The sequence below is a fragment of the Amblyomma maculatum genome, chromosome 8 (genome assembly GCF_055883805.1).
Source record: "Amblyomma maculatum isolate TAMU_Amacu chromosome 8, ASM5588380v1, whole genome shotgun sequence".
NCBI lineage: Eukaryota > Metazoa > Arthropoda > Arachnida > Ixodida > Ixodidae > Amblyomma > Amblyomma maculatum.
This window is the reverse complement of record NC_139351.1, coordinates 33,090,322-33,109,148: the sequence shown is the minus strand read 5'-3', so window position 1 is coordinate 33,109,148 and position 18,827 is coordinate 33,090,322. Positions and strand designations below refer to the sequence as shown.

Here is an 18,827-nt window from a genome sequence, read left to right as displayed (position 1 = left end):
ATGACGTTTGCCAACAAGGTTATGACTAGTTGTCGGGCGGAACGTCAGTCTTTGTAGACGGCAAATCCACAGGCGGAGCCGTTCGCTCTGAATTAAGGATATACACAATTTTATTAGCTTGCTGCACGTGGTTTTATGCGAGAAAGTTTCGTTTAAGGAGGTTATACCGTGAGCCTTCCTGCTCCTAATGTGTTTTTTTTTTTATATAAAAGAATTGACATTTTAAACGCAGCACTCTGAAGTAATAGTAAAAGAACAAAAATTGATGTTGAATATTAAAAAAAGACTTAAGTTACCAAGTTCCAATTTATTACTGATTGTTTCGCATTTCTGGAACATTGGCGTATGCAGGATGCAATGACCAAGCGTTATCTGAAACAGCTTCTGTAAGCGAATTGTTTGTACTCTTTATGTCTACACGGCCCGTGAGAGGTAATTAAAGCGGAAACAATACTTGGCAAAATTTATTCCGTGATCATGTTAACTGTATACGGCTTTTCGCATTTCACAACGAGGTAGGGTACACACTCTTAATCTGGTTCCACATACGTTCCGTTTGTAAGTGGAGCTTTGAAAAGTTTCATTTATAAACGTAACTTTCTTAAAAGGTCCACTTATAACTGGAACCTATGTGAAATCAGATTAAGGATGTATAAAGCATTTCTTGTGCAATCACTTTTGATATGTGGCTGAAGCCAAAGACGCGAATCGAGTCCCGGCCCCGGTAGCCGTTTTTCTGGGAAGGTGAAAAGCAAGGCGGCTGTGTGCTGTGCGATGTCAATTCAAGTTGAGTAAACCAGGGTGGTCAAAATTATCCGAACTCTTCCACTATGGCATCTCTGATAATCTAAGCCGCTTTGGGACGTTAACCCCCATTAACTAAACCGGTTTTGACACTGCTGGCTCTGTTGGTTGCTCCAGGTAATTTTGTGCATTACTTGCGTGACTGGAATGTTTTTCTCTCCGCGATTCTGAGATGAACCTGCAGTATTGGTCGCAAGGAGAGTTTAACGACATGGCGGCATCGATTGATTTGTGCAGCACGCCATGAAAGAGCTACCCGCCGACAATCCACGCTCTGAACGAAACTTCCACCGGCCCGTTTTTTCCCCAAAGCTTCAAGCGGTAGCTGCAGAGGAGCGGTCTAAGAATCTACTTCCCCTCCGTTGTATTGGAGGTGAAAGCATTACTGTCCCCATTACGCGAAAATCCGTCTGGCGTTGTTGTCAACACTTAACGGTATATACCAACGAAGGTGACCTCACAACAGCCGTCGTCTAACCACCAAAGCGGCGAGTGAGACGACGGCATGCACAACATATGAGCCATGACCCCTTCCCCTTGTTGCCTGTGGCGCTAAAATTTCCTTTTATTGAGGCAGCACTAACGGACCTACATATTATTTTCGCTCGTTGGTATAAACATTGTGATGCAACCGTATACAGCTTTCCGGATGGCGTCGTTTTCCATGTGGGTCTTTTGTCAGATTGGCGACTAGTTTGCGATAGGCGACATATGTACTGCATCCAATTGTATTTCTTAATCATCACTTCTGGTGGGCGCCTCCAGAAGTGCATGAAGCGTACAAAGGTTACGTGGTGGCTCGAGCCATGGTAGGAAATGTGGGGAGCGGCGTCACTACCGAGATCTTGATAATTCTCGGTGGCGACGTCGCGGCAGCGAGCCAGCTTTCGGAGACATACACGCATGTCAAATTTTTCTGTGAAGTATGTTTGAGCAATGTATGGCATTTTGCTGATATTGCCAAAGCTTCCCACAGCGCTCGAACTGCCTCCTCCTGGCTGCGACGGTTTTAGGCTGCTGTTGCCACAGCGTCATTCCTGCCGCAGTTGCTACTTCCTCCATTGTACTTACATCGGCTAGGCGCAACCCGGTTATACGCTCTTCATGCACGTTGTGAACAATCCCAAAATTGCGAGAACCTTCGGTACAACGTGTATTACTGCTCTCGCTGAGCGCCTATTGGCTATAATCGCATGTAACTGCACTAACCTCCGCACACACTGATTCCTCCGTGACAGAAAGTAGTCTGGCGTTAAAGGTTTTCTTGCTGCGTGATAGAAAAAGCTAACCATCAAAGCGAATTATATGCTCAAGAATTTAGACGTGTCAAGCCAGAGGCATCTGTAAATACATGCGGAGGGCCGGTTTCTCCTCGGCGGTCACCTTCCTCTATTGTCTCAGCTGCTGAAACTCGTTCACGCGGCTTGCCACGGCTCAAGACTGTGCCTTTCAGGTCACACAAAGCCGGCAAAGGGACTTGATATAATATATATATATATATATATATATATATATATATATATATATATATATATATATATATATATATATATATATATAATTTCAAGTCCCTTTGCCGGCTTTGTGTGACCTCGGAAGCTCCTGCTTCCGAGATTTTTCCCCGGCGTCGACCCGCCTTTCCACCTCGCCTCCTTGCAGCGGACTGCCCTTTGATAGCTGTCAGTGACCGAGCAGAGGGAATATTTAGCTTCGAGTTTTGCATCCACCGGCGCTGATATTTAGCTATCCGTTTCGAAACTCGCGCCACGCTATCGCCTATCAAAAGTCTCTGTTGTGGCTTCTTCCTGCCTCCACATGGCCTCGTTTGAAGCGGGACACAGCTCATTTAAAGCATCTGCGGTGCAAGAGTTTCCTCTTGTTTCTCTTGTTGCGAAATATTTACGTGAAAGGCACATGGTGAGCCAAGCGAGCTCGCCAAGCACTTGGCCACAAAATCAACCCCTTGTTTAGCTTTAGAGCTATAGTGCACTTTTGGAGAAGCAAACAAGTTGCTTACCGAAAACTTGCTTTCCTATCAAAGGACGTATTTGTCATACCAGCCACAAGTTATAACACCGAAAGGACCTTCAATGCTGCCGAGTTCTTTAATTCAGCAGCGCCGCAAATGCCTCAATGCAATGCATAACTTGTTTTTGCACACTAAGATGATTCTACCTATGTGCTGTGCCTCTATATATACAGCAAAATTGTCATTTCAAACCTGAGAACTTAACATTTCAAGATCTCGGATAAACTTATCCTCAAATAATTTTCTTCTGTGTCATCGCTTCCACTGCAATTATAGCATGACGGACCAGGCCGTACCGGGGTCTGAAGTCTGAGCACCGGGCCGGGCCGGGCCGGGCTCGGGCTCAGAATTCCGGTCCGTGCACACCTCTAAGTCACGGCTCTTAGCGCGCATTTATTTTGAAGACGCGTGCCTTGCTTTTCTGAGGACATATTCAGCAAGCCGGGTTCGCTTATAGGACCAGCATCGCGATCCGCTCGTCGCGGACACGAAGTTCGCACTCCACAATACTGGAAATCGGGGATTGGTTGACGGGAAGATTTTTTGCGCCTTTTCAGCCTTTCGATATATACGTTGATGTCGAGAGAGAGAGTGCATCATGTGATGTACACCTTTCTTGTTTCACCGTCTGTGGAAGCCGAAGCTATTCTGCCGAACCGTCACCACACCCGATAGCGATGAAACGGCTAAGTGGGGGCCGTTGCATTAAAAACTGGGGAAAAATGAAGGTGCTCGAAAATCTGATAAACATGCGCAGCTAGTTGAAGAGAACTTGGCATCCGTCTCATCCCTTTATCGTCGAAATCTGGACCCATCAATGAATGTTGCCCGAATGGCGGTGCCCTGCGCGCCTCGTTTTACCAGGGTGCACTGAAAAAGCGTTTCAGTGCCGCCCGCTGGTTCACAAAATAAGCATCTCCAGTCTACCATTGGGTACACGTTTTTCATGCAGTTCTTCTTCTTCTTCTTCTTTTTTTTTTTAAATCTTTTTCCTCTTTCATTTTCACTACTTCTACTTACTCTTCCCAACAGCAATGCATTGAACACGACTTTTCGAAATAAAATCAGAACGCTATCACGCAATGAAAAGCGGGTTCTGCGCATAAAGTATGCACCGCCGACAGAATGAATGTTTCAGCTCGACAAACTCGGCACTCATACTGCCAGGCAGTAGCGAGAGAGAAAACAAAAGGCGACGAAATAACGGCTCATATCCATTCATTTGTTTTCCGCGTGTTGCCCCAACGCTGTCTCAGCGCGCATCAATTTTGTCTCCGTCGTGAATTAGTAAGGGGACGTGTCACGCTGAGAAACGTTCCCAACCCAGAAGACCCATTCCGGCAAGCGCGGTTGTTGCTATCGCGTTCGAGGAAAGAAGCGCGAGTCACAGTGGCATTGATCGAAGAAATTCTTTTCTTCTTTTTCTTTTTCTTTTTTTTTTTTTTTTCTGCCTCGTACCGTGGCCGGAAGACGCGCTCGCTTTCCCCGCGCGCGGCATCGAACGCTCGCTGTTGCGACTGTGAATCACCGCCGCATCTCGATGCGTCCTGCGGCACCTTTGTTGACAGCTCCGGTTGCGAGCGAGAGTCTCTCCTCCGACGAGTAGCGCGCAAGCATCCAGGTACCCTACCGAGTACATGGCGTCGGTGTAGTCGCGCTCCGGACACAGGCGACAATGCGTCTTTTATCCCCTTCTGGCCAAGAACAAGGTTTTTCCGCCTAAGTTGTCTGTGCGGGCCTGAAGAAAAGCAATTACGATGAATTTTTATGCGCACTTTTATGTGCGATTTTTATTTTTAAAGCGCGAAGCAACTTACATAACTTACATAAAAAAGCAGTAAGCAACTATGAACAAAATCGGCATATCAGCGCTTCGCTTTCTCAAACTATGCTGAAAGAGATTGAAAACCTCGGCTTTATTGTCTAGGTAGCTAGAAAAAGCTTTAGCATCTCACCATTTTATTATCGGGAAGGAACAGTGGGGATGGTAGTGGGTGTGGGTGTAGCTTAAGTTCAGACTGGAGTTTTATGTCATTATAGAAACCCCGCATTGCAAAGTATTACGAATGACAGGAACTGTTTAGATCGCTGAGTCGAAGGGTACCGAGCCGAGCTGTTTACAAAATTATTTACCGCGTTCTGCGTACCCCAACATAGCAAAGCGCCCCACGCCCCAGCCTCGATATAAAGAGCGCTAATTCGTCTGAAACATTCAAATATGCGTTTGCTACAACGCATTGTTGTTCCAAAGCGACTCAGGTTATGAGCACGCCGTAGTGGAGGACTCGGGAAATGTAGTCCACCTGGTGTTCTTAACGTGCACTGACATCGCACAGCACACGGACTACTTGCTTTTTGTCTCCATCGAAAAGCGGCCGCCGAGGCCGGGATTCGGTCCCGCTTCCTACTGCGCCACCCCGGCGGGATTGTCCCGGAAGAGTTTTGTTAGCTCGCCACGGTACAGCCGTGAGCAACAGTGGTAACTCTCAGTTGTGACGTGCTCGTGAAAACTGCATTTAAAGGAGCAACAGAGACAGCGATACATACACATTTGGATAAAGTGGGACACCGCCACTATTGTCTTAATCCCGATAGCTGTTGCTAGATTACGTTGCAATGCAGTTTTCCTCATCTCTGCCCCCGCCACCGGCTGATTGTTGTATGCCACTTTTGTTCACGACTGTACGTATACACAGCTGTGCCCACAACATTTCACAATGTGATGCTACGCTCCCCGCGTCCGCGTTACTACTTCCTGTTGTCCTCCTACTCGCTTCTATACGAACTACCGGCAGTAAGTGGGCTACAGAAGCATGACTGAACTTGGCACCAGAGTAAGTAGAAGATGAACACACAGAAGATGTACACAAGGTGTTCTACTTACGCTGGCGCCAAGTTTAAACGTGAATTACCAACTTAACTTTCTGCGTTACTACCGGATGCAGATGTTAAATTTCCCGTTGAAACCCGGGATCGCACTTTCACTAGGTCCGTAAAGGGTATGGCGAAAGGACTTTATCTTGATCGCCACTGCACGACTTCAGCGCCGAACGGTCCTGGAATGTAGCCTTGAAGTCGCTTGCCTATCAGCTTGATTTTCTTATTGCACATCGAGGGTGCTCTGTTTCAAATTTTTAGAGCTTGAATTGTTTTTACATTCCTTGATATTGGCGCAGCCTACTGTGCGCAAAAAGAGGTACGCGTTGAAGGGGTTGCACTAGACTGGAATGTAGAGCAAGGGAAAGAGGGACAAAGATGTGAGTAAAATTGGGACACTTTATTACTTAGCGCCTCGCGAATATTTAACTTTTTATCAGGTAGTAAAGAGTTGTTGCCGCCCTAGTTGGTTATGGTCTTGCGATATTCCATAGGGAATTGAGCTGAAGTCACGACACACAGAGCGACACATAGACAGAACGAGCTCAAATTAACTGATTTATATTCAGAGACCGTGACCACTAAACATAGAAAAGTCGGCGCATATATTCTTTAAAGTACATTCACAACACATCTGGAAACAGGTTCATGCATCATCATACCCCAAAAGGAAGTAATAAAGAACGCTAATTCATTTCCGTACAAACCCGTTGGTGTATGACCTACACAGTTATATGCATTCTTTACAGGAAACACGTCCAATATTCCAAATGCTACACCACTTGCTGCCCCTGCCGAGAATCTATCTCCTGAAGACGTCGTGAACACTTTAGAGTTCCGTAATGCTTGGTCTGCCTTTTCTCCTTCTCTACTAACGGAAGTCCCTGCTCCTTGGCAAAATCATTTATGCAGCGTCCTTTCTGGCCTATGTAGGCCTATCCGCAAAACAGTTGTGTCTTGTCACGCCAAGGAGGCTATGGTACGCCACGCCATTCGTGCATTTAAAAAAAGGCTTTCCATGCTTTTTGGCGCAACCGCTTTTTCTGCCTCTCTTCTTTTCTCTGCCGCAAGGCCCGATTCCCGAGGGCACAGCTGACCGAGTTTCTTAGGTGCAGGGAACACCATGGGTATTGCGTACCTTTTGGCCACTTTTGGTTGTGTGCGGTTTCATAGATTTCTTTTGTGCCCACGTTTTTTTTTTTATTATTATTATTATTGCGAAAGCAGTACTGCTCGCAGTTTGAGCCTTCAGCGTGGAAAGGCGGTGACCACCATTGACATTTGACCTTTAGACGACCCCAAACTGGCATAAGCTGCCAACATAGGTCTTTTGTTTCACATGGGACGGTTATGTCAGAATCAGCCTGCCAGGACCCTGGCATTCACGTTACTCCTAGAGCCCAATAAGGCACGTTCATACGGCTTGGGTAAAGAGGAACTTTATATGTGGGCTGGCAGGAGCTACCAACTTGGGTCTCTCTTTTCACATGGGACGCTTATGTTAGAATCAGCCTGTCAGGACCTTGGCATTTCGTTACCCCTCTAGTCCACTAAGGCACATTCATACGGCTTGGTTAAAGAGGGGTTTTATGTGTGGGCTGAGGAAGAAGAAGAAGGAGGAGGATTAGAAGAACGCTCGGTCACCCGCAGCTATTGCTTTCGCTCAATATTCGTTTCAGCAGCGTTGAACTCTTCTAATTTTTCCCCCCAAACTTCTGGAGCAGGGTTTCACTTACCGCTGTCCGGATCGCATCGCACTGGGGCAGCCTGCAGTGTCCAATCGTGACACATTACTTTTTAGCTTCTCATTCATTTTGTGCTGGTACGCAGACTCGAGACAAAGACCAGCAGTGCCTGTCCTGCTAGTTTCAGGGTATGCAGACTCAGAATGCAGCAAATCCTTAGCTACCCTGGAGTGAAACATCCAGCAAAGGTAAAAAGCAGAGATGAATAATTTTATGTCCGAAAACTTTGGGATGTTCGCAGTAGGGTCTCCGTTCGTAAAGGTTGTTCTGAGTGAGGTCGTTACTAATTAAAGCCGCACAAGAACCAATATAAAGATAACGCGATGTTGCAGGTAAAAACTGTTGCCGAATGTTGTGGAAGGATAAGTTAAAATTCAAGTAATGTTCTAAAATTATCTGCGCGCATTCTTGCCGAGTTTTGAAAGGAAACATCTCCGTTTTCTTCTGTACATATTTTAACGAAAGCGAGCAGCTCAGAATGAGGCGCAGAGCAAAAGAAAAAAAAAAGCTACTTTTTGTTCCAATTAAGTTAGCTGACCTCTTTTGCATTCTCGGTAGGCAATACACTGTATACATCAGGCTTTTGTAAATGTTTTTGCAGGTACAAGCTAGCCTGGTCTTGTTAGTTTGCTCCAGACCTAAGACATGTATTGCGCAGTTGCAAACAAATTCCAATTCCAAAGCAAATCCCAAAAGTCCAGCTGTTCGAAACCACACTCTTGGATTGGCAGCCTTGGCAACACGAGGCCTGTGAACCGGGAAATCGTCATGCAGGAGGCAGCTCTTGGCACTAATCCTCGGCGTTTTTTCGCGGTGGCTTCACGCAGTTTTTGAAGAATTAGCACAGTGCACTCTTGTAACTGGCCTTCTGTTTTCAAGATATGCTCAGTGAGCGTCCTTTGCGTCCTAAATATGTGTCGCCTTCATTATCCTCCACGAGCGTTGGGTCATGAATTTGTTTTCTGGAAAGGGGACCCCGAATGCCTTCACTGCATAGACTGCTGTTTGGTTTCTGGGTTCCACTGATACAGCCACGTCTCATCCCCAGTCACAAGGCGGGACAGAAAATTTTCTGGGTCTCTTGGATAGAGGCGCAAAAGTTCCCCTGAGGAATGCACGCGGTGGGGCCGATCTCAATTGCGATGAGAGGTTCGTGACATCCATCGGGCCGAGACCTTCCACAGACCGTAAATAACATGGACGTCAGTGAAATCACCGTCGTAAGAAATGTTCAGTTCTCCGGCAGCTTCGAACATCAGATTCAGCGATTATTCATATCTGCTGAGGCTGAAATGGTCAAAATCGGTTGAGTAAGTGGTCGGCCACCTTGGGTCGTATTTCACGTGCAAGCGGTTACATTTAAACTCATTCAACCATCGAGTCACTGTAGCACATGACGGGCATTCATTGCCACATTCATCATCCTACTGCGGATTTCTTTCGGAACCTAATTCCTTCTTTGCACAAATTTAATTGATAACGCTCCTCTACTCGAGTTTCAAGTCGAGGGAGTACGTCATCTTTGACGAGATGCAGACCTAGTAACGAACTGGGAGGCTTGTTATTCAGACCTTGCAAGGCTACAGATGATCTAAACAGAAGGTAAAGGGAGATAACTGTCAGATATTTGTTTATAGCCAAGTTGCAACGCTTTATGTCCCTGCGTATACATGTATTTGTCGATTACCCTTGGTCGGTGACCAGGGCGTGGCCTTGGGCGTTGATGGCGAAACCGTGCAGGCCGATGCGTCTGTCCGAGCAGGGACGAAGGACAACTGTGGCCGGCATAATCGTGATGTAAGCTCACGGGCAGTCGTCGGGAGTTTTCTACTGGTCGCGTCTCGTAAGGCCTACGCTTTGGTCGCAGAATCGACGGGCGGGAGTCGGGAGTCGTCCTGAGAGTGTTGGGTGTCTCATCTATGCACAGGACTGCGTAGTGCGGCGGCATAGCTTCAAGTTTTTGCGTCGGAGCCGTCGCCTGAGGAACACTTCGTGGTGAACTTCTTCACAGATGATTTTTTCGTGGACACGCTGGCGCCGAGTTTCCTGCAGAACTGAGCCATGACGCTTTCGAGTTAAAAGTTGCAACCTAAACTGAGGACAACGCAGCGAGGTATGGGACGGAAAACGGCCAGTGGGTGTAGTAACGTTAACAGGCAGGAAGCGGGAAGAGTAGGTCAGAGAAAGAACTCAAGGTAATAAGGATCATTTAGTCAAGAAGAGATCAACAAGGAGAAATGAGCATGGGCAGGACATGTAATACGAAGAGAGGATAACCGATGGTCGCTAATGGTGATAAAATGGATTTCAAAGGAAGGAAAGCGTAACAGAGGCGGCAGAAAATTAGGTGGGTGGATGAAGTTAAGACGTTTGCAGGTCTCATATGGATGCAGCTAGCACGAGACCGAGTTAATTGGAGGAATATGGCAGGGGACTTTTTCCTGTGGTAGGTGTATTTCTAGCTAGGCACTCGGCTAAGCATGAATGGACACTAATGAGTAATTGCTCAATTACTACAAATTTACAATTTACCCCATATTCGATGATGCCCCTGAACGCATTGAACTTACACGTGTAGCGCTCATAATTAAATATTAGTGGCACATGAAATATACCTGCAGTAGGAATAGATACTGGTTTCGACGCACAAAGTAATATACCGATCTCAAAAAGCAGCGTCTTTAACAATTGAAGCATGCCTTTTACGATCGAGCCGTCCGCTACCGAACACTCGTGAGCCGCGTTCAACGCACTCGGCGGTCCACCGGAATTGTTCGATGGAGGCGGATGTTACCCAACATGCCCCCCGGCGGCAGCTGTTAGCCGCACGCAGATTAGACAAACCGACAAACGCCCGCGAAGGGGAAAAACATCTGCTCACCGGAGGGAGGTCAAGCGTGTCGAGAGCTTCGAAGGGCGCGCTCACGGCTCGCGCCCTATGCTGCGCAATGTTGGATAAGTGTGGTTCCAATGGACGAAAACGGAGAGTGTTGTCCAGCCCTGGCTGAAGTCGGGAGTTTGTGGTCCTTGAACTTGTTTGGTTTGGTTTACGGGGTTTAACGTCCCAAATTGTGAGAGACGCTTTAGTGGAGGGCTCCGGAAATTTTGAACACCCGGGGTTCTTTGAAATGTGCGCTGACATGTCGCAAAGCTCACGGGCGCCTTGCTTTTCGCTCTAATCGAAAAGCGACCTGCGCGGCCAGGATTCGAGCCCGCATCATTGGACACAGCAGTGGAGCATTCTAACCACTGCACCACCGCGGTAGGAACGTAAAAGGTCTCTGTCCAAAAGCTGGCACTGAATTGACAATGATCGCCAACTTGTCCAAGTGTACTGATCGCACTCTTGCTCTCTCCGTGCGCGTGAGAATGACCGCAATGCATGCCTGGTAAAAAATCTACTTATTTTTCTTGCTAAATAACTGTAGTTGCAGTATACTGCGGATTAATTTCAGCTACCTTAGTTGGCTCTAAGAGGTTGATGACGAACATTTCACTGTGCTAAAGGCAACCGGCTGACGCATCTCACGTTGTTTTATGTTTTTCCGGTGTTTTCGTTCTTGAATTATACAAATTGATCATGATTACGTGTTGCTTCGCGTACCCTCTGTTCGTGCCTCTAACTTAATTTGAGATCGCAATCTGTGTTTAAAATATGTGTTTGTGTGCAAACGTGATCTAAATTTGGCCGCTTTTAGATTTCGTACTTTTAATGCTGCTGAACTCTACCCAAGGGGGTCGGGCTTTGTCAAGCTGTTCTCGTGTAGCTTCTTTCTGTTGCCCCCTTTTTTCACTTTGAAGAGGAATAAAAATGTTCATTAATTATTGCTGTCATTGATTGATCGATTGATTGAAGCAGCCATAAGGGTCCAGAAATGTAACGGAGTGCCCTAGTTGTGTGCGACTATCTACGGCGATTCTCATGTGCCACGATCGCGGCACTGTTAATAAAAATTTGGAGGGCAAGGTTGCAAGTGATTGTACCATGCCATTTGGGCTCGCTGATCGGCTTTGTTGCGTCTCACACTGCGGCAGTCTCTCATTCGCCCGGCCAGCCGGTATGTCTGGAATGCCGCGTTATCTTTGCCTCCATCATTCTTGGCGCAGTCGCGTGAGCCACGATGCTTGCTGGGCACTGTCCTATTGTTCAATGCGTACACGACGTGCGCACGAAGCCTCCAATGCAACTCGCAAAAGTAGCGCGTTTGTTGCGTTCCAGGCGTGCCATCCCGCAGGTGCAAACGGCGCTCGTCATGAGTGGAGCGCACCGTCATGCCCTCGACCTTCGTCACCGAAACTTTCCTAATCTTGCGTTCTCATTCCCAGCACCGTTTCACTATACGTCACAACATTTTTTTTTTTTTTCGTAACTTAAGCTGTTCATTGCTCGGACTAACAGTCAGGGCTCCACTCGAAGTTTCACATTTCTTCTTCACAGTTTCATCTTCCTGCAGGGGGTCTGGTTGGTGTGCTAAGTATATATATAGACTTCTGCTTTGTGGCTGTGGTATCATGTTCAGGTGTTTCAAAAACGCATAGCTCTATACGCAACTATGCATGGTGGACGTTGACTTGTCTTCGTGATCGTTCGCTTCCTTGGATTTCCTTACTTTAAAAGAAAGCATATAGTTTCATTTCGTGCCTCTTCTTATTACATGGCGTTAATAAATATCGGTTCTGCTACGAATACTCCGCGGGATGCGTACATGTAGCGTATTCAAAACGAAAGGAAGGAGCAGGTTTGATCGCAAAAGCGGATTGCGCAGTTATTGCGACGGTGGATTTGAAAACTTTTGCTTAATATTGTTCGTTCAGAGTTTAGCCACTATATTTATATAAATAAAAGCTGCGTTTAACTGCTACTTCAGCTCATTCATGCAGAGATCGCATTTGAATGCGAAGGGTGCGTTCTCTTTCTTTTTGTAGCTGTCTGTACGTGATTGAAGTTGCCTCATATAAAATATTCATTTTTACCTCTACCAGGAGGATGTGAAACAAACAAATAAACAAAAAGCTGTTGCTTTAAGTGACTTGACGAGTTCATCTCGCTCATGGAGAGGAGCGGTGTGCACATATCAGAAAAATAGCGTACATCTAAATACGATTTCATTTACACGTTAATAAATTTCCAATCCTTCGCGTGCGCATAAAACATGTCACGGAAAACTACAGAGCAGTAGTAGAGGTCCTCCAGTAACGAAGGCGTACCGTCGTCTGTGCAGTCCCGTGGCTAGTCCGGGCAACGAGCTGCCCATCGTGGGTCCCCCCTTGGTCACCTCTTCGTCGGGCAGCTGCCAAGTGTACCAGGGTGTGACGTGTGGCCAGTACTTGGGCAACCGCAGCGTCTTCGTGAGGCCCCCGCCAGCCACGCTTGCCGCCATGGAAGAGAAGCTTGCCGCCGCCTTCACCGTCATCGCTACGTCACAGGTATTCCAGGGAGGCTTATCCAAACCGATTTTCCGAAGTCATATCTGACAGCCTGCCTCATATGAGTGATTAGTGCCAACCCTAGTTTCCCTGCCCTAATAAAAGCCTAACCAGGTCCTCGGTTGCGCAGGACGTGTCGGCCACGTGCCACAAGTACGCCATCCCGTCGCTGTGCTTCTTCGTGTTCCCGCCGTGCGAGCCGGCGCCCGGTGCGCCTCCGAACCGCCCTCCGGAGCCGCGGTCGGTGTGCCGCGACGAGTGCGAGCTGCTGGAGCAGAGCCTGTGCCGCATGGAGTACTCGATCGCCAAGCGGCACCCGCTCATCGGGCAGCAGAACATCCTGCCGGCCTGCGAGGACCTGCCGCCCCCTGGCTCACCCGAGAGCCAGTCCTGCCTGCGCCTGGGCGTGCCTCATCGCGAGACAGACGACGTCAACACAGGTGAGCGCGGCCGCGGGTTTTTCGACTGCCAAGACTTCACTCGGAGTGACATATACAATAGAGAGATTTAGCTTACCGTGATCCGCGATCCGCCACCGTGACTCTCTACCGGGGCGCTCAAGCTGATTAGTCCCGACGAGGTAGGTTTGTGTGCCGACATCCAGTATGTGGCGCCATCTATCGGCATCAAGGGGGGGGGGGGGGGGTCTGGGCATGCGCAGTGGAACGCGCGGTGGCGGATCACGGTAGCGGATCGCGGGTTAAGGTAAGCTAAAACTTTCTATTGTCGTCGAGATACTTTGTTGGGTAAGCTGGTAAACATCCATTGTTAATAAAAACAGCGCGAACGGGAAGACACAGGACAAGATATTCCTTTTATCTTGTCCTGTGTCTTCCTGTTCGCGCTGTTTTTATTAACAATGGAAATTGCCGTCGACCGAGCACGCGCTCGGGACGGCGCGCCGTGATAGCAATAAAATAGAGGGTAGGCGCGTTTCTGCGTTCGTTGGTACTTATGTCGACGCTTAAAGGTGATGCGAAAGGCACGGACGCAGACACGTCAGATGTGTGAGGAGGCGCGCAGCCACGCTAGCACTGTATTGCAGTGTCCTGTCCGCACGTACTTTGTCCTATGAGCCATTTCGCGTTATTTTTAAGCTCTGCAACTTTAGGACCGCGGCCAGATGAAGATATATACCGACCTAATGCGTCAGCAATCATATCAGCGAAATTAAGCTGACTGGCATTGACGGCCCGTTTTGGAGTTTAACACTAAGGTATACGTGCATATGTCGTCGTTTCGGACCCCTATGGCAAAGTGGCCTCCAACACATTAGGAGAGGCCACGGTGTAAGAATAATTCTTACACCGTGGGAGAGGCCCTTGCCATTCCCAATGCATTGGAGAAAGTGTGGCGGAAGTGACGTCAAAATTTAGGGTTAGCCAAGTCGGGCCATTAGCAACGGCGACGCTGTTGCTATGAAAACTCGGGCCACTAGCAACAGCGTTGCTAAGGGCCCTAGGTACGTGAGCGTCGCGGAGAAAGAGAATGCGGAGGGTAAAGGAGGAGGAGAGACGTTGTAGCGTCAGCTCGCGGCGCGGCCGCGCCGGCTTCAGAAAAATGACGTCAGGGCCTCTCCTACGTTCTTTCCTTCCTCCATACTTCGCCCCGCCGGGGTGGTGCAGTGGTAAGACGCCCGACCACTGTGCCGGAGTACCCGGGCTCGAACCCGACCTCGGCGGCTGCGTTTCGATGGAGGCGAAACGAAGGGGCGTCCGCGTGCTGTGCGATGTCAGCGCACGTTAAAGATCCCCAGGTGGTCGAAATTACTCCGTAGCCCTCCACCATGGCTCCTCTTTCTCTCTTTCCGCTTTCACTCCCACCTTCCTCCCTTCCCTTACGGCGCGGTTGAGGTGTCCACAGAAAACAAGTGAGACAGTTACCGCGCCTTTCCCTTCCTATAAATCAATCAATAAATCAACAATCCTCCATACTCCAACATGACCGAAAGGGTCACGATGGCAACCTGAAGCATAATTAAGAATGGTTGCGTCACAATGTTAATACGAAATCACGTGTGCATTTTTTCCGCATGTTTCTCAATTCTGGGTTACGGCAGCACCTTTTCGACCGAGCGCTTTAAAATAGCGTTCCTCAACCCTCACTGCCCAAAGCACGACGGGCTTTGCGAAGGCTACAGCAGGAGCGAGTGCTGCATGGAGGTTGCAGCACGCCATTGGCGCCAAACTGTGCCGAATTGAAGATGACGTTTTGTACGTGCTCACTTTTGCACTTCGCCAAATGGCTATGGAAAGATTTGGCAAGAACGAAGCTGGCGCTTTTACATGCTGGCTCCGAAATTTTGAGTAGTTTTGTGCTGAATCTGTTGCTTGAATTGAGTTGTGCGATGGGCTTCCTTTCGAAAATTCAATCAAATGTTCGAAAATCACGGATGCTTCTGCTCAGCGCTCACCGGCTTACAGGAGTATATATACACCAAATTTGCGTTGTGTATTTTGTTTCTGGAATGATTCGCCGCACGTTACTGATCATGACTAACCACGTGGATTAGGCGAGGAAGCTGCGAATAATATATGATTTATTCTTCTCCCACGTATAGTTTCGATTTCAACCGGTGAAAGACGGCTGTGCACGCAGCCGTCTGTGATTCGTACAAAGGTCATATGCAGGGCGTACAAAAACTGCGATAAGTGAAAGCTCGTTAATTCTAACCCCATAATTCGAATTTTCATTCGAACTATACACTACCTGGTCCGGCCAAGCTCCATAAAGGTATATACGTATGTACATAAAAAAGCCCGTTAATTCGAACGTGGTTCGGTTTTGCTACGGATATTTGCCGCGTCTGGGGCGACCTTCCGTTCAGCATATGGCCAAGAAACGCCTCCGTGATAGGGCGGCATAGTTAGAGGCTGCGTATGTCAAAAACTGGGACAGGAGATGAAACCAGGTTAAACCATGTGAGGAAAGCCCAAATGGCGCCATGACCGGCGCGGCGGCCGGCGGCGCCGGGGGTTGGCGGCGGCGGCTGCCTTCTCTCTCTTTCTCCGCGCTACCTCCGAAACTTTGAACTAAATACTCGTTAATTCCATCACTGAATTGATCCGGGAATACGAATAAGTGTTTCTGTGGGCACAGTCCCAGCCAACGCCCATGAAAAAGGCTATTACGTCGGACGGGCGCTACGGATCTCCAAATCAAAATCAAAATCATTCCGCGGGAAACATTTTTTCTTGCAAAAGACGCATCAGTCATCAACGAAAGCACGCGATCACGCGCGATCATGACGCCGGCGTTTAGCATCGTTTGCTTCGAAAGGCGTTTGCTGCTGTCACTCGTTCGAATGATTTTGTGACAGTGGAGGGCGCCCGCCCCAAATGCGGCATGATAAAGCCAACGTACGAACGCACTGAACACGAACACTGGCAGATCTGTCAAGTTAACTGCCCCCACTCTGCTAGATCTAGTGTGATAAGACAAACAAACCGTGATTGCGCAGCATCTTGGCACACTGCCAAGAAATGCACCCTGTGGGCTGGGATGGCACGAAAGGGAGGAACGCGCTTTTTTTTTTTTTCTTTTTTTTTTTTTTTCTATTTTCAAATCCTCAACTGCAAGAGTGGGGGACGCAAAATAAATAGGTGCTAAGCTTTCTTGTGGCCTCAGGTACATCGGCCAAACATGTATTAGTGTTGGGTTCGTCGAGCCCATTAACATCAAACAATTCAATTCATGCTTTTCTTGTAAATGCATTCCGGTCTTTGTAGATACAGAAGTGTTTGTGGGTAATGACCAGCGCACAAGGGAGCTGACTGAGGTATTCCATATAATCAGGAAAGCAGACCGGCACACCTTGTGCGACTTTATCAGCCAGGGAAATGAGCATAGTACACAATGGATAATGGCTCAGTGTACACACGTACGCTTTTGCTGTGGTTTTGTCCTTGATAAGTACGTCTGGGTTTGGCGCATATCTTTTTGCTTTACGCATGAGCGCAGATGTTATTAAAGTATAAAGTGATGTGCGTTTTCGCAATATAAGACAGTTGTAAGTTCAGTGCTGTCCTGTGTGCCTTTCTTGCTCTAGTCTTTGTCCCTTAGTGCTGTTGCTTCAATATGAAGGAAGAATAAAGTTGTTATCAATCAATCAATGAAGATCCCCAGGTCAACGCCTCGCCAGGTGGTCGAAATTACTCCATAGCCCGCCACTAGGGCTCTTCTTTTTCTCTTTCCACTTTCACCCCCACCCTTTCTCGGTTTCGTGACACAGATACTGTGCCTTTCCCTTCCTGTGAACCAATTCTTATTATTATTATTGTTATTATTATTATTAATAATATTATTATTATTATTCCCTCTCCCACGAAGTTCGAATCAACAAGCTTTTACTGATATGTATTCATTGCTGCTTCATTCATTTTAATTCGTGCAAATGCTTACGCAAGCTTGCCCAAAAGTTGAGATCACGAAGAATAAATAACAAACGAATATATCATAGTTTTCTTCATCACTCACGTGATCAAAGTGCACATATGACCGTCACCACCAAGATAGTGTGTACTGAAATGTTTTCCACATACACACACACATTCTAGTACACCACAGTTGCCACTCGGCAGCGGAAATCGAAACAGCATGATAAAAAAATTCAATTATAAATTATTTAGTTGGTGTAAGTAAATTTTGCGTAGTGATTCATGTACACTATCGTCTTGCAGACTATTTCAAAGAAGAAAAAAAACGCCAAAAATTTTGATCTCTAGCTATGGCCAGCATTCGCCAAAAAGCATGCATACGGCATTAGTGGGCGCGGTAGGTGGCCTCACATGAAAGGTGGCCATCGCTAGAGTCAAGGTGAAGAAGGTGGGCATCGAAAGGGCACAAATTGTACAGCTACTCAGAGAGAACCAGCATCAACAAGATAAACAAATAGTACTATAGAGTTCATTTACACTCTCCTAGAGCGAGCTGTCTACTTATCTAGCAGAGTCGGTTATTGCGTATTATGTTGTTTTGAAGTCCTTCGACGATCAGATCAGCGAACAATAAGAGGTTATAATAGATTGTGGTGCATAGTGCATTATGTGCATTTGTTGTAGAGGTCTTTCTATAGATAGAAAAAATATCTCAATGGCACAAAGATGGGTAAGCTTGGAAGCAGGAGGCGATTGAAGACTGCAGAAAAGGGCTAACCTATTCAAGCATGTCTGCGGCCTTTCTTGTTAAACGTCAATGTAGTAATGCACATTGGTTGATCTATTGTCATGATCTAATTGCAGACGAAGGGTGTTACGTGCATGGAGGCGAGGACTACCGGGGTGTGGTGGCCGAGACAGTGTCAGGGCTGCCGTGCCAGCCCTGGACGCACCAGATCCTCTTCTCGCGCATCGCCGAGTATCCCGAGATCGTGGGTGGCCACAACTACTGCCGCAACCCCGGTGGCATGGAGAGCCAGCCCTGGTGCTTCACCTCGGGCGCGGTCGTCAAGAAGGAGATTTGCAACATCCCCAAGTGTGGTGAGTGCACTTGGCCAGCACAGCACTGACAGCATTTGGTTTAAGTGGTTATGCGTCTTAAGCGACATACTATTAAAACTTTCTAATGAGCAAAATTTGATAATTTTGCATTTCATGACTTTGTTGTTGCTTGTCCAGCAGCAAAAAGATGCCTGATTGGCCAGAAATCTTAATTTGAAGTTGAAAAAAGTTCTTCTTGCCACTTTGATTCAGACTCGGAATTTTCTTACGATGAAATGCTAAGTGAAAAATGACCTACACCATGCCATAAACCATGCCACAAAAGCAGACCCTGCGATTGCTGGCTGGCATGAGCGGCACTGTTTAGCTGTATAGCTGAAATGTAAGCTACTGCTGGTTGGTCAATCGCAAGAATTTTTACAGCCGCCACTTTTTTTGCAACAACCTTGCGATAGATCTTGTTTCAAAACCTGATGACAGCCTTGGCTTCAGTATCATGCGGTATGT

The 18,827-nt window shown here is 47.4% G+C and overlaps 1 protein-coding gene across 2 annotated transcripts in view; it reads left to right on the top strand.

Annotated features, from left to right (window-relative positions):
• Positions 1–18,827, top strand: part of LOC146180867 (tyrosine-protein kinase transmembrane receptor Ror-like) — a 389,432-nt gene that overhangs the window by 354,360 nt on the left and 16,245 nt on the right. For both annotated transcript variants that reach the window (XM_084576195.1, XM_084576196.1), the window contains 3 exons: positions 12,678–12,882; positions 13,013–13,322; positions 18,123–18,359. In XM_084576195.1, coding sequence (XP_084432321.1) covers positions 12,678–12,882; positions 13,013–13,322; positions 18,123–18,359 — 752 coding nt within the window. The remainder of the gene's footprint in view (positions 1–12,677; positions 12,883–13,012; positions 13,323–18,122; positions 18,360–18,827) is intronic.